Source organism: Charadrius vociferus, unplaced genomic scaffold, assembly GCF_000708025.1.
Source record: "Charadrius vociferus isolate BGI_N301 unplaced genomic scaffold, ASM70802v2 scaffold43, whole genome shotgun sequence".
Lineage (NCBI taxonomy): Eukaryota > Metazoa > Chordata > Aves > Charadriiformes > Charadriidae > Charadrius > Charadrius vociferus.
The window spans coordinates 3,407,594-3,420,987 of NW_009648043.1; the positions used below are offsets into that span (position 1 = coordinate 3,407,594).

At 35.1% G+C, this 13,394-nt stretch overlaps 1 protein-coding gene across 1 annotated transcript in view; it reads left to right on the forward strand.

Moving 5' to 3' along the window:
• The window catches only part of ZNF800 (zinc finger protein 800), a 10,840-nt gene extending 1,874 nt beyond the window's left edge, over positions 1 to 8,966 (forward strand). Inside the window, exons 2-4 of the mRNA XM_009883655.1 lie at positions 447 to 542; positions 4,147 to 4,290; positions 7,237 to 8,966. Of these exons, the coding sequence (XP_009881957.1) occupies positions 447 to 542; positions 4,147 to 4,290; positions 7,237 to 8,966 (1,970 nt within the window). The remainder of the gene's footprint in view (positions 1 to 446; positions 543 to 4,146; positions 4,291 to 7,236) is intronic.
• The last annotated feature ends 4,428 nt before the right edge of the window (positions 8,967 to 13,394 follow it).

Below are 13,394 nucleotides of genomic sequence, written 5' to 3' on the forward strand. Positions count from 1 at the left end.
AGTGCTTAGGTGTGTACTGACAACACTGAAATCACACAGTACGCTGTGAAGTACAGTATTTGGTAATGCTTTTTTTGTATATCTGTTTTGGTTTGAAACATGGGAGTCAAGTAGATTGTTCTGGGGAATTTCTTTAATTCATGGAAATTTCTAATGAGTCAATTTAGTTTTATATATTTATCTGGTTTTGTGTTTGATACATACAGCTTTGAGTACACATTTTCTTTAATCAAAATGACAGCAAACTGTCAGAGGTATCATGGGCGGAAAATTCATTATTGGCTGTTTTTTAATTCAGTGTAGATGAATACTTTTGAGCGAGACAACTTTTACTGTAGTCTTGGCCTTTATTTTTAGCTAGTTTACTGGATGCACAGAAAATCCGTAACTTAATAAAAATCACCTGAGTGTTCTTTAATGGCTTATTATCCTTTTATATATTTCAGTGCATCTGTTGGAACCTGGTGATCCTCCATTATTACAGCAGCCTCTGCAAACATCAAAATCTGGTATTCAACAAATCATTGAGTGTTTTCGATCAGGTATGAAACCATGATTGACTCTTAAGAAGTTTATTACCTTGTTGTAAGAGTTAAGTGTATTTAGTATATTAAAAAAACTCCAGCACCTGACTTTCTACATATTTGCAAAATTATTTGTAGATTTTTGGTATTAAGTGCTGGTTCTTTTAATAAGGGTTTTCATACAATGTGATGAAGGTACAGCTGCTGCTGTATAGTAATCTTCCAAAACCATAAAATATTAGTTTGTTTTTCTGCTTTATGTCATCCCTCCTGCTGCTATTAATGAGTTTATCCTAAAACTCCTCAGATGATGAGGAAATTCAATGTTCACCTTGAACTCTTTAGAATTGCTTTATCACATGACTTTTAAGTTGTTCTTTGATTGTTTTCTGGAGTTGCGATACATAGCAGTGAACCTAAGAATAACAGCTGAGCATTTGGGTGATGCCCTAGATGATTCAAACCTTTTAATGTTTTCTAGGTGTTTCTATACTTCTGATACGGCAAACCAAACATTTTATTTTCACAACCCTTGGTGCAAGAACAGAGCCGTTATTACAAAAATTAAAGCAATGTCTTTAATGCTACTATCTATGTGTTCCTAGATTTTTCCACGTAGAACTGTTATACATGAAACACTTCATATATATTAATAATTGCTGCTATGTAACAGGATGGGTCTTGTAGAACGGCACAATATTCAGTTTATGTTCTCCACTTGCATTTAAACAGCTTATTACAAGAAGGAAAACTGAGAGTTGTCATTAAGTAAACTTTTGTAAGTGTGTTTGGATGAGATTGCCTAAGGCCTCCGATATGGGTGTCAGGCATCTTTCACTTGAAGTAGATTAAAGGAATCTCTACTGGTAATAGCATGAACTAGTTGAAAGTACTCTGTCTCTAGGCTGCTTCCAGGTTGTCCTCACTGGCAGGTGTTAAACTGAGAGCTTACCTTGCCATCTACAGTCATCTGCACCAGGGAAATTGGACACAAGGCAAAAGGACTTAGACCGAGATTTTACTGGTTAAGTTTTGAACAAGCAACATTTGATTTTGGAAAGAGGCTGTTCTGATCCTTGTGGTAAAGGAATAGAGATTAAACCCAGAGTATTGTCCATAACTTAAGTGGTTTTCGCAGAAGTTTGTCATCCAAAGTGTTAAGAATAACAGATGAATTTAAATCTAGGTATTTTTTTTTTTTCTAAAAATGAAGTTGCTAAAGGTATAAACTTTGGTATTTCTGCCAGAGAAGTAGTTGTAATAACCAATGTTCTGCACCAATATCTTGTGTCTATGATGTTATTCTAGCTTCAACATTTACAAATATTAACAGAATTTGGCAAATTATCACCTGCCCCAATTAGATATAACTACAAAATAGAGAAGGCTTTAGTAAGCTGGAGGCAACGTGTGCTGGCAGACGACTGTCTGCTTGTTGCCACAATATGCAGTTGGTGAAGAGTAAGGACATGCTTATTTTTTTCTCTGCCTTCTGTGCCCACAAAACCAGTGGGTGTTTTAAATTTATATGCTATTTCCAGAAGTCCCTAAAGCTCTACAGTTTAATTCAAAAGGACCAATAATTTTTTTTATTCCCACCAATGAAAAGCTTCATAGTTGCATAAGGAAGGTTTGAAGCCAGAGTGACTACCGTGTCATCTAGTCTGACCTCCAGTATGTCATAAATCCTTAAATCTCACCCAGTAATTCTTAAGCCCAATAATTTGGATTAGACAAAAACATTTCAGTCCCGAATGGAAAAACACTGAACTATCGGTATAACAGGAGAGAGAATTGTGTTTCCCTTGACTGGGAAGTAGTGCAGAATTAGATTTTTTTGTTTGTTTGTTTAGTTGGGTTTTTTGTTGTTTTGGAGAGGGGTTTGTGGCTAGGGCATGCATCAACAGTGTGGCCAAATTTTGTTTTATTGTGTGCTATCACCAAATTGGAGGCCTTTTGCTTGAATTATAGTTGGTAACTTACTGGAATTTTATCTACGTGGAACATCTACAGTTTAGTGCAGCTGGGTTTTCATCAGTGATTTTCTTCATATGCAGAAACTCAAACGTTGGTTGGTGAGATCTGAGTAAAAAACTTCCTTTTTTGGGGGGAAACTCTGTACAGTTTTTAAATTTGGAGTTTTCACTAAATCTAAATATATGTCCAGTCGTCTGTTTGTAAAAAGGCATGTCAGATGAAGGTGAGGTTAGTAACACTTGAGGAAGCAGCAAGAGAAAAAGACAAGAGGCTAGGGCTGTGGCTCAGGAAAGGCATAGGAGGGGACAGAAACTGGATGGTAGCCTCAGATAGTTGAGTTTGGGTCCCATTTTCAAGCAATTGTGGAAGAAGGAGAAGACACAGTGCTTTGCTGAAACTCAGTTGTAAAAAAGTTTGTAGTACTACTATTACACCAAGAAATAAAATGTTGTCTTGGTAAGGCCCATTCGTATTGAAGAACTGTTAGTTGTTATGAAATTATTAATATTTGAAAGAGTTTTATTTAGGAAATAGTTCTGCAGTGTGACTCTGAGTTTGATCCTTAAAAGGAATTTTTAAGAGAAGCGTCTGTGATGACAGAAAATTTGAACTTCTATTTTAGCTTGAAGAATGTCTTGATGATGTTTGGCAGTTGTCTGATTATTTATTCTTAGTCCAGTTTCATTATATTTTTTGCTTGTTGGACTAATTTTGATTAATTTTGATTTATTCCATTATAAGAAAAAATCAAGATAGAATATACAATGTACAATAGTCTGGAAAACCTGCACATTTTGTCACACTGCCTATGTTTCAATAGAAAAGTTTCTGACTGAAATTATATGTATTTTCCTTTCAGCAGGCTGAAAATATGTCTACAGTTCTACTTTCTTGCCTAAGCATCATCATCTTGATCTTGAGTCAGATGCAGTACTACCTAGTACTACCTAGTACTACCTAGTACTACCTAGTACTACCTAGTACTACCTAGTACTACCTAGTACTACCTAGTACTACCTAGTACTACCTAGTACTACCTAGTACTACCTAGTACTACCTAGTACTACCTAGTACTACCTAGTACTACCTAGTACTACCTAGTACCCAGATGCAGTAACATTTCTTTACCTGTTAGTTTTTAGTCTATTTTAAAACACTCTGTTTTATTGTATGCTCTATAGTTTTTTTGCCTTACCAGGTGCTATTTTTACATAAAATAGGTGCATATATCTTGCTTTCTTACCACTGTTGGATAAGCTTAAAGAAAAAATGCTGTAGGCTTCTTTAATTGTTCTAAGTGCTTATTCTTTCCTGTTGGGCAATTGTATTGCAGCAACCAGATACTGTAACATGGACTCTGTGCTACTGCTAGCTGTTAGTTTTTATTGTAAATATCGTAAATGCTTTCCCTGTAAACTGTAACGTGCATAATCCTCGACGTTTTCTTTTTTTTCAAACTAGGCTTGTCTTCATAGTGAAACTTGGAGCATGTGTCATAAACTTACAGTGCAATGAAGTAGCATTAACACAAGATAAAATGCTATTATAATTATCATGTTTTAAAATGTTTCCACTTTCATTGGATGATGTGAATTACAAGATAAACAGAAAACCTTCCTGAAGTGTAACATTTCTTTTATTGCAGGAACTAAACAACTTAAACATATCTTGTTAAAAGATGTGGACACTATTTTTGAGTGTAAATTGTGCCGGAGTCTCTTCAGAGGATTACCAAATTTAATTACTCATAAAAAGTTTTATTGTCCTCCAAGTCTCCAGATGGATGACAGTAAGTCTTACTAATTGAAATATTTAATAAAGATATCTGAAGTTGAGAAACTTATCTTTCTGTACCATTTATACAAACGCATCAGAGACAAAATGCGAAAAAAGAAGTGGAATTGAATTTCAGTAGTGACATACGTAGATCACTTTTATGGTAGTAAAGAAGCCAGAGCGCTGACTTAATAAGCATTAGCAACCAAGACCCATGTCAATGTTATAATTTGATAGCTAGTTTATATGTCCAACCTGTTAATGAAGAGTGTCACTGTTAGCACTTTTTATTCCCTTTTCCCCTTTTTCTTTCCTGTTTTTCCCTATTTGCTGTGAGAGCTACTGAAAGTATGCCAAAGGACTGGGAAATTAATCTCATATGAATCTAACAAGGCTTTTCAGTTTTAGATCAGCATAGCTCTGATGGACTTCAGCTGGATCCTGTAAAGTGACTTGGATCAATATCCATAATTTTCTCCTGTACATGGGAAGTGCTCGGTGTCATAAATGCAGTCCTTCGGTCTTACTCATTATGAAACACAGACTGAAAGTTCACCCGTTTCTTTAAGGATCTGTGCTTCAGTAATACTGTCTCTTTCCCACAGCCTCACCTCATGCCTCTTTAAGATACTCTATGTGATCATGCCTAGCCCACCACCTTTGTTGTAGAAATTAAGCTTCATTGTTAAAAGAAAGTAGCTTAAATGACATGGAAAAAATAAAGAAGTATATTCTTACGGAAAAAGAAATTAATAAAGTCTCATTCCAGTGATGACTTTTTGTTGCTCTGAGTAAAGCTGAATAATTTGGAAATGTGCCAGCATTCAAAATGTTTTGTAAAACTTTCTAATTATCTTGATCTGTTGACTAGATGAACGTAGGTGCCATGAGGATTTTTCTTTGTGGATTAATGCCTTCTTGCCTCAACATTTCAAAAATTAGGAACCAACGGAGTTTTACGTAGGTGATTGTTTTCCCACACTGTGTCAGCTAGTGTTGTGAAGGAGAAGGTGAAAAGACTAGTACTGTCACCTTCCTTAACTGAGTGTGCCTGGCCCCTTGCAGAGAGTCACAGAGCTTTTCTGTGACAAGGGATGCGTTGTATTTTCAAAGCAAGGTTAGAAGTGCATCTGACTTGGGTGCAAAAGTTTCTAAGCAAAATAAGAATACCCCGAGTATGGACTTCCCGTCCAGCTCCTGACATTCTAACCTTCGTTTCATTGGCTGGTTAGCTTAGTTAGCTCCTAGTTCACTAGGAGGGGTGCAAAATAAGAGAACACTACTACATGTTCTGAATAAAAATAAATACTTGTGTTATATAAAATTGAGCATTACGGTTATTGAATAAAGTGGGAGTTTTTCCAATAAATAAAGTTAAAAGATACTGAACAAGAGGTAGGAATAAGAGTTCATCATTCTCATGGTGAAAAATTCCAAAGACTATTCCCTGACAATTTTTTTTAGATGTATTCTGCTAGTAGAGTCATTAAATGGTCTGAAAAGGTGCTATAAAATAGGAAGGACTTTTTACCCTTGATAAAAATTATATAGATAGTCCCATTTCAAACTGATGGCAGAAGGTGTTAAAAATTCAGTGTTAAAAGATGGTTCTGAGCAACAAAACAGCATATTTCTTGTACCTGACACTCTCTTCATGTATTGCTGGCAGTGTGGAAGGAACAAACCTAAGTGTGGGGTTTTAATTAGCTGTTACCAGGAATCACATCTTCAAATCATTGTGGATAATTTTGAACCGTATCATCTCAGTGCCTCACCTTTTTGCTGTAGCACCCTGGCTGCTCAGTCGTGCCAGTGCAGGTGCTTAGCGTGGTGTGCTGGGAACTAGATCACTGAACTAATTTGACATTTAAAACCAAGATATTACTGGGGCCTTTAAAATCATGAATGACATGAAGGTAAATGTCAGAAGTAATTTGTTTTTCTTTTTTTTCATAATACAAAAACTGTGGGCTATCCAGCAAAATTATCGGACAGTAAAATTATCAGTATTTCTGGTAAAACAAACAAACTAACATCGCAATAGCCAAGAATGTGAATGCTTCAAAAGCATTTGAATAAACATTTTGGAAACTAGGTGTATGAAAAGAGTACTTTAAAGGCAAACTTCAGCTTGAGAAGTTTACTAGCATCAGACAAACAAGGAGAATCCCTGTATCCTCCTCTCTTGCTTTTTAAGTCTGCTCTGGTGCGTTATCAGGACAGAACACAGGATGAACCTTTGGCGAACCTCACTGAAGTTATTCTTTCTTAAAATAACTTCTTTGGCTCAGTTTTTATTGTTTTGAGAAATTAGTACCATTTTTTCCCTCTGAATAATACAGGCTTTTTCTGTCCTTAACACTTACTGTATCACTGAGCTTATTAACTGCTTTGGTATTACTAAAAGCTTTCCCTGCCCCAGAAGTTAAGTCCTTTCTTATCTACTTACACCTTCATGCAGTGCTCTGGTTACACAGTCGTTTCGTTCTTTTTTAAAGACTGTTCAGAATTCACAGAGAAGAGCTTATTTTCAGAATTAGGTTCCTTTGTTGAGAGTGCCCGTTTCCAGCAGTAGGCAAATCGGTTTCTAATGATGGTTCAGGCTTACTTACACACATGCAGAACAAGCTCAGTCGTGTGCCATTATTTTTGCAATTGACGCAGATTTCTAAAGAACAGTTTAATTCCAGGCAAACTAATTTTTGGTTTAGGTGGCTTTCACATTAACACACCGGAAGGATGTACTTCCAGCATTGGCCTTTAATAAAAAGTCACTTGTACTGATGTGATAAAAATGAGTACCTAAAGGCTCTAAATGTAAATGGTCAGAAAAATAGTACAAATACAGGATTTGTGCAAATTTTGTGACTGAATTGACACAGTGGTTAAAAGATACTTTGCAATGTAAATAATTTGAAATTGCCAAATCAATGAAAAATACCTTTGCCTCTTTTCACAGACCTTCCAGATATAAACGATAAACAGAGTCAAGCCATAAATGACCTTCTGGAAGCAATCTATCCAAGGGTAGATAAGCAAGAATATGTAATTAAATTGGAACCTATAGAAACTAATCAGAATGCTGTATTTCAATATGTATCAAGGACTGATAGCCCAGATGAGAACACAGAAAGTAGTAGTACCCCTGATCAAGCTCCAGTACAGATACAGGAACCCAGCACTGAGCAACCCAAGACTGTTTCAGCTCCAGCCCCAGTCCCAGCTGGGGACACTGTAGAATTACCTCCTGCTGATCCTGTTACAAACAAAGTGATACCTACTCCTGAAGAACAGCCTCCAGCAGAAAGTGTTGAGGTGGACTCTCTGGATAATTCTGATTTTGGCCACCAGTTGATATGTTGCCTTTGTAGGAAAGAATTTCATTCCAGACGCAGTGTACGCCGGCACATTCGAAAAGTGCACAAAAAAAAGATGGAAGAGCTAAAGAAGTACATAGAAACAAAAAAGAAACCAAATCAATGCTCTGCAAAAGGACGAAATAAGAATGTTCTTGTAGCATTAGGTAGAAGTTGTCCCGTATGTTATAAATCATTTGCTACAAAAGCCAACGTAAGGAGGCATTTTGATGAAGTTCATAGAGGATTAAGAAGGGATTCCATTACTCCTGATATAGCTACAAAGCCTGGGCAACCTTTGTTCTTGGATACAGTTTCTGCTAAAAAATCTTTTAAGACCCGGAAACAAAAGTCGTCTTCAAAGGCTGAATACAATTTAACTGCATGCAAATGCCTTCTGTGCAAGAGAAAATATAGTTCACAAATAATGCTGAAAAGGCACATGCAAATTGTTCACAAGATAACTCTTTCTGGAAAGAACTCTAAAAGAGAGAAAGGACCCAACAATACTGCCAATGGCACAGAAATAAAAGTAAAAGTTGAACCAGCAGATTCTGTAGAACCTTCACCCCCTTCCATTGCCCTTTCTCCGCAGAATGAATTAAAGGGAACAAATCATTCAAATGAGAAAAAGAGTACACCGTCAGCACAGAAAAATAAAGTTAAACAGGACCCTGAAAACCTTAAATCAACCACTAAATCAACCTCTAAATCAACCAATGCATCTGCTGCAGGTGGCCAGCAAAAAACCAGGAAGCCAAAACTTTCAGCTGGCTTTGACTTCAAGCAGCTTTACTGTAAACTCTGTAAACGCCAATTTACTTCTAAACAGAACTTGACAAAACACATTGAATTACACACAGATGGAAATAACATTTATGTTAAATACTACAGGTGTCCACTCTGCTCTTACGAGACACGTCGCAAACGTGATGTGATAAGGCATATAACTGTAGTTCATAAAAAGTCACCGCGCTACCTTGGGAAAATAACTGCAAGTTTAGAAATTAGAGCAATAAAAAAGCCAATTGATCTTGTTCTAAATAAGGTGACAAAAAGGGGCCCTCAGAGGGATGAAACAAAACAGATTGTTTCAAAACAGGATGTCACCTCTAATTCTCCCAATAAAAAGGATGTAGGAGCTGATGTTGGCATTGAAGTAAAAGTAACAAAAAACTTTTCTCTGCACAGATGCAATAAATGTGGGAAAGCATTTGCCAGAAAAGCTTTCCTAGAACATCATAAGAAAACCCACAAAGCAAATGTATCTCATTCACCTGAAGAAAATAAAACCAAAGGCAGAAGTACAAGATCTAAAGCTGTTGTCTGGTGAGGAAAAAAAAGAAGTCTTTTGTTGTCTTTTTTTTTTTCCTAGTTGAGAAACAAAACAAAACCACTGCCTTTCATTTGCTGTTGTTGATTTATTCCCGAAAACATATTTTTCCATTGTTTTTGTGTTTTAGTGGCTTAAATACTAAGGTAGATGTCAAATTTGTTTATTACATTTTGGTTTTAGTGTTTTGGAAAAAAGTTAATTTCTAAATTTGTCATTGTAGGAAGTTGGAATAGAATATAGATTAAACTGTACCGAGTCAACTCTTTAAATTGTCTTAAAGCATCTATTGTAATCAAGCTAATATATGTAAATTTCTATAATAGTAATTTTTTAAAATTAACAATATTTTTGTTTGGTTTGAATAACTTAACCTGTTGATGAACTTCTCTGTGACCCAGTTGAAGAAGTACTAAAGGTACTACAGTAAAAGCTGTTGACAGAAAAAATCTTTATGAACTTATTGGAAATATCATGTGTGCTTTTTTAAAAATTTTACTGTGTATTGCCTATGCCTTGTCAACAAAAGGACATAGAACAGTTTTTCGGAATGTAATTTGGATGCTTAAGTGCTTTGATTTAAAATCAGTATGACTTAGGTGCCCACAAACACCTTTAAAATCATCAAAATTAGGATTTGATTCTTTTAATGCTTATTTAAATAAGCACAGGTTTGCAGACTCTGGTCGTTTATTTTTTAAAGTGGTCAAGTCTCTCCCAGAATGTTTTTTTTTTGAGCCTAAATATGTATGGAAGTCCGGCCAAGAATTTTCTAAACTTCTGCTTATATGATACTCTGGGGAATTTTATTACACTTGGAGGGATTGTATTCTTAGTTTCTCAGTTTTCCATAGCCTTCATGTTATAGATGACCTGTTTTTAAAAAGACCTTTTAAAAAGGGAAGTAATGTGTGTGCGCGGTCAGTTTGTATTTCAGAATGACCGACTGATGCCTGAAAGTTGGGGGATTGTACAAAAAATTACAATGAAGAGAGACAGTAGTGATACCTGTAAGAATTTTTAACATCCCTATTCAAAAATACCTTTCTAGCATATTTGGTGAAAATAAAACCAAGTATATGTGCCTTGTTCTGTATTTCAATTCTGAAATGCTGTTTCCCAGGTGGTAATTTGATTTGAGTTCAGCTTTTGTAGTGAATTGCCACGCAGCTATGTTAAATTGTAATCTGGTGCTTTTGTGACTTCATAACAAATCCTGGCCAAGTGGGATGGAAAATTCAAAAATTAGCCAAGTTGGACCCTGAATTATGCTGAGTTTAAGAGGAGGAGTGACTTCTGCATTTTGATCAAGAATTAAAAATTTAGGCTTATAAATTATTTATGTTGTGTAATTTAAAATTATATGGGTAAGCTCAAAGTATTAATTTATTCCCATTTCTCCTCAGATAGGTTCAAGTGATGTTCGGAAAGTTTGGAGTTCATCTGAATGAAAAAGATTTTAGTTTGTTGTTGGAATCACTAGTATCTTGATAATGGTACTAAGGAGAAAATATTTTCATAAGCTGTTGTTTTACTAAATTAAGAACCATTCTGACTGTTTGTAGGATGATGCCTCCTCCCAAAACTCTGAAGTAGTTGAAATGCACATATGCTTCTAAATTAGCAGTTATCTCTATGCAGTTGAGGTTTGACAGAGTATAGAATGAACTTTCCGAAATTAAAAAGAAGTACAGAGGCAAGTTAATGAATAGCAGCTTTGGAAGATTTTTGTTCCTCATTTAGGAAATCATCTTCAGAGAGCTCATCATGCATACTGGTCCTCCCTAGTAGTGCTAACTGATGAACAGCTCTAACTTTTTTGTGATGTCCTACTTTGGCAAATGTTGTGTCATATACTGTTTTAAATTTATTACAAATGAATGTATAAGAGCAAACAATGTAGTGTATATTGGCTGAATTATACTAATTTTTAGTATTTGCCATAACATCAGTTTGTTCATATTGACTAATTTCCCAGTTCTGGGACATTCTGAATTTCACTGTACTGAAGTTGCTTCAAAGATCTCCATTTTGTTTCCATATGTGTTGCATAGGACTACTTTGTAAACACCTAGGAAGTTTACAAGAATATCCACATTCCTCTATTCTTTAATTTTTTTTGAAAAAAAATTATACACAAGCACTTTAATGATAGTTGCAGTTTATTTTTTCAGTTTATTTTTCGAAAGATCAACACACTAATGTTAATATGAAGGTAGTGAATATTTGCTGATGTATTATAGACAGACAATCTGTGCACAACCACTTATAATGTTAGCTTATTTCATTAAATATTAATAAAAAGGGAGGATAGTATGGGAGAAACTAAAAATATTTTTTCTCTCAAGATCATGAATGACCACTATAGGTAGCACTTGACTTTGTATAATTTGGAAAATGTTTTAGATCCCTTTTTTTAACCTTTTAATCAAGATTGTAGTAAAACAGTCGCATGCCTACCATTATGAAATTCTTGGCAGGTTTCATGTGTCAGTGGTTTGGGGTTTTTTGTTCTGTTTGGTTTTGGTTTTGATTTTTTTTTTTTTACTTTTTAGAAAATATTTTGTTTAGTGATTTGTGTCAAATTGCTACAATTTGAAAGGTATTGTACACCAGAAGAAATACCATGTTTTTTATATAGGTTCGCTCCCTTACTTAGGGAGGTGCCTCGTGTTCATATATACTTTTTGTATAAAATATATCTAAAAATGTTGATCACAAGATCAGGAGTAAAAATACTTTTATGGATAGAGAAATATTTGGCCCTGTTAGTGCATTGCACTAAAAATACTGTGAATGGGAACTGGACTGTAGCTCCTGCTCAAAATGTTCTATATTGAATGTACATGCTTTTGTTTGGATAAATGTACTGTATGTGATGGAAAATAAAGCAGAGTGGAAATCACATTTAAGTGTGCATAAACAAAAAGATGTTGTGTTTGTAAGCCTAGAAGATCTATCACTCCACAGTCGTAAATTACAACGTTTGCATTTTTGTAAAATTTTACTCTTTGGTCACTGAAACTAGTTGTTTGTAATATTCTGTTGTAATAAATGTGGTTTTTTGTTATTAAAAATTTGGCACTTGTGGAGTGAACACTTCTCCACGCTGAAGGTTAACCCTTGCTATATTTTTAGACTAGCACTGTTGATACTGTCCTTTTTTTCCTTGTAAAGGTATCTCTTCCTTAAGAGAGCAAAACTTGGTTGTATTATAATTTTAAAACAAAAGTGAATATTGGTATTGAAGGAGATAAGTTATGCGGGTTTTTTTAATAAGAAAATAGGGTTACGTAGTTTTGCATTGCAAATAATGTTGGTGGCCATCTAAAGTTACTTCTTTTTGTAGTTGGAATATAAGAAAAGAACTGCCCTACATTGTTTATTCTTTTGTAAAGGAAAACATCAAGCATTTTAACTAATGTTCCTGAATGCCTATGGATTAAGATTAGGAAATTAAAATGCGGGTGTAGGGATAGAATAGCTGTTTGTTTCTCAGATAATCCTTGTGGTTTCTGCTCTCTGTTCTGGGTAAGCGTGCGGTCTGCATCTTGAAATATGTGAAGGTGAAGCTACTCCTATTTCAAAGGTAAGCTTTCTTCTAAAGGATCTCCAGTTCTGCATCCATGTAGATAAACAGAGCTACAAAATTATTCTGATCTACTCAAAAGTTTGGGGTAGCCTATTTCTTCTTGGAGATGTGGCTTAATAATTAGCAATTGCAACAACTTTTTTTTTTTTTTTTTTTTTTTTAAACCTTCCCATGGGGTTAAATCTACTGGGTAGCTCTTGTGAAGCACAAGTCTTCTTTTCTTTCTGACTTGTCAGATAACTTTGTTTTCTCTTTTTCTTATAATGAAAATAAATTATACTGATTGTGATGGACTTGTTCAGTGATTTTTTTTTTTTTTTAATCTTTCCATGCAACCATCTTGAATTAGGAGGAAACAAAAATTTGAGGGGAGAAGGATTGCTAATTATTGCTCTTAATTCATACAATACAGATTTTTGGACAAATCCTGAAAATTTGTAATAAAGGTTTGAATATAGTCAGGATCCATGTGGGCACTAACCTGCAGGGTTGCACACCAGTGTGTCTGGATACAAGTTTTTAATTAAGATGCAGTCTTACATTGTTGATAAGGACCATTGGTTTGGCTTGTTTTGGCTTGGACTAGGCAAAGACAAATGTAAATTCTTTAGTAGACCTTCAGAATTAAGGTTGAGTCTTGTTAAATGGCTTTTTATTCAGAAAGGATGTGAGATACCTTAAGAAAAACTTGGAGGATGATCTAAGCATTCTGTATGGAAGTCTGTCTTGTAACACCAAGAATGAATTTTTTTCAAAGTGGTACGTATCTTCTTCCTGAAGTTCCCAGTCTAATGAAGTGCTGGCTTCTGTCTCACAGCCACCTCTCTTTAGTTAAT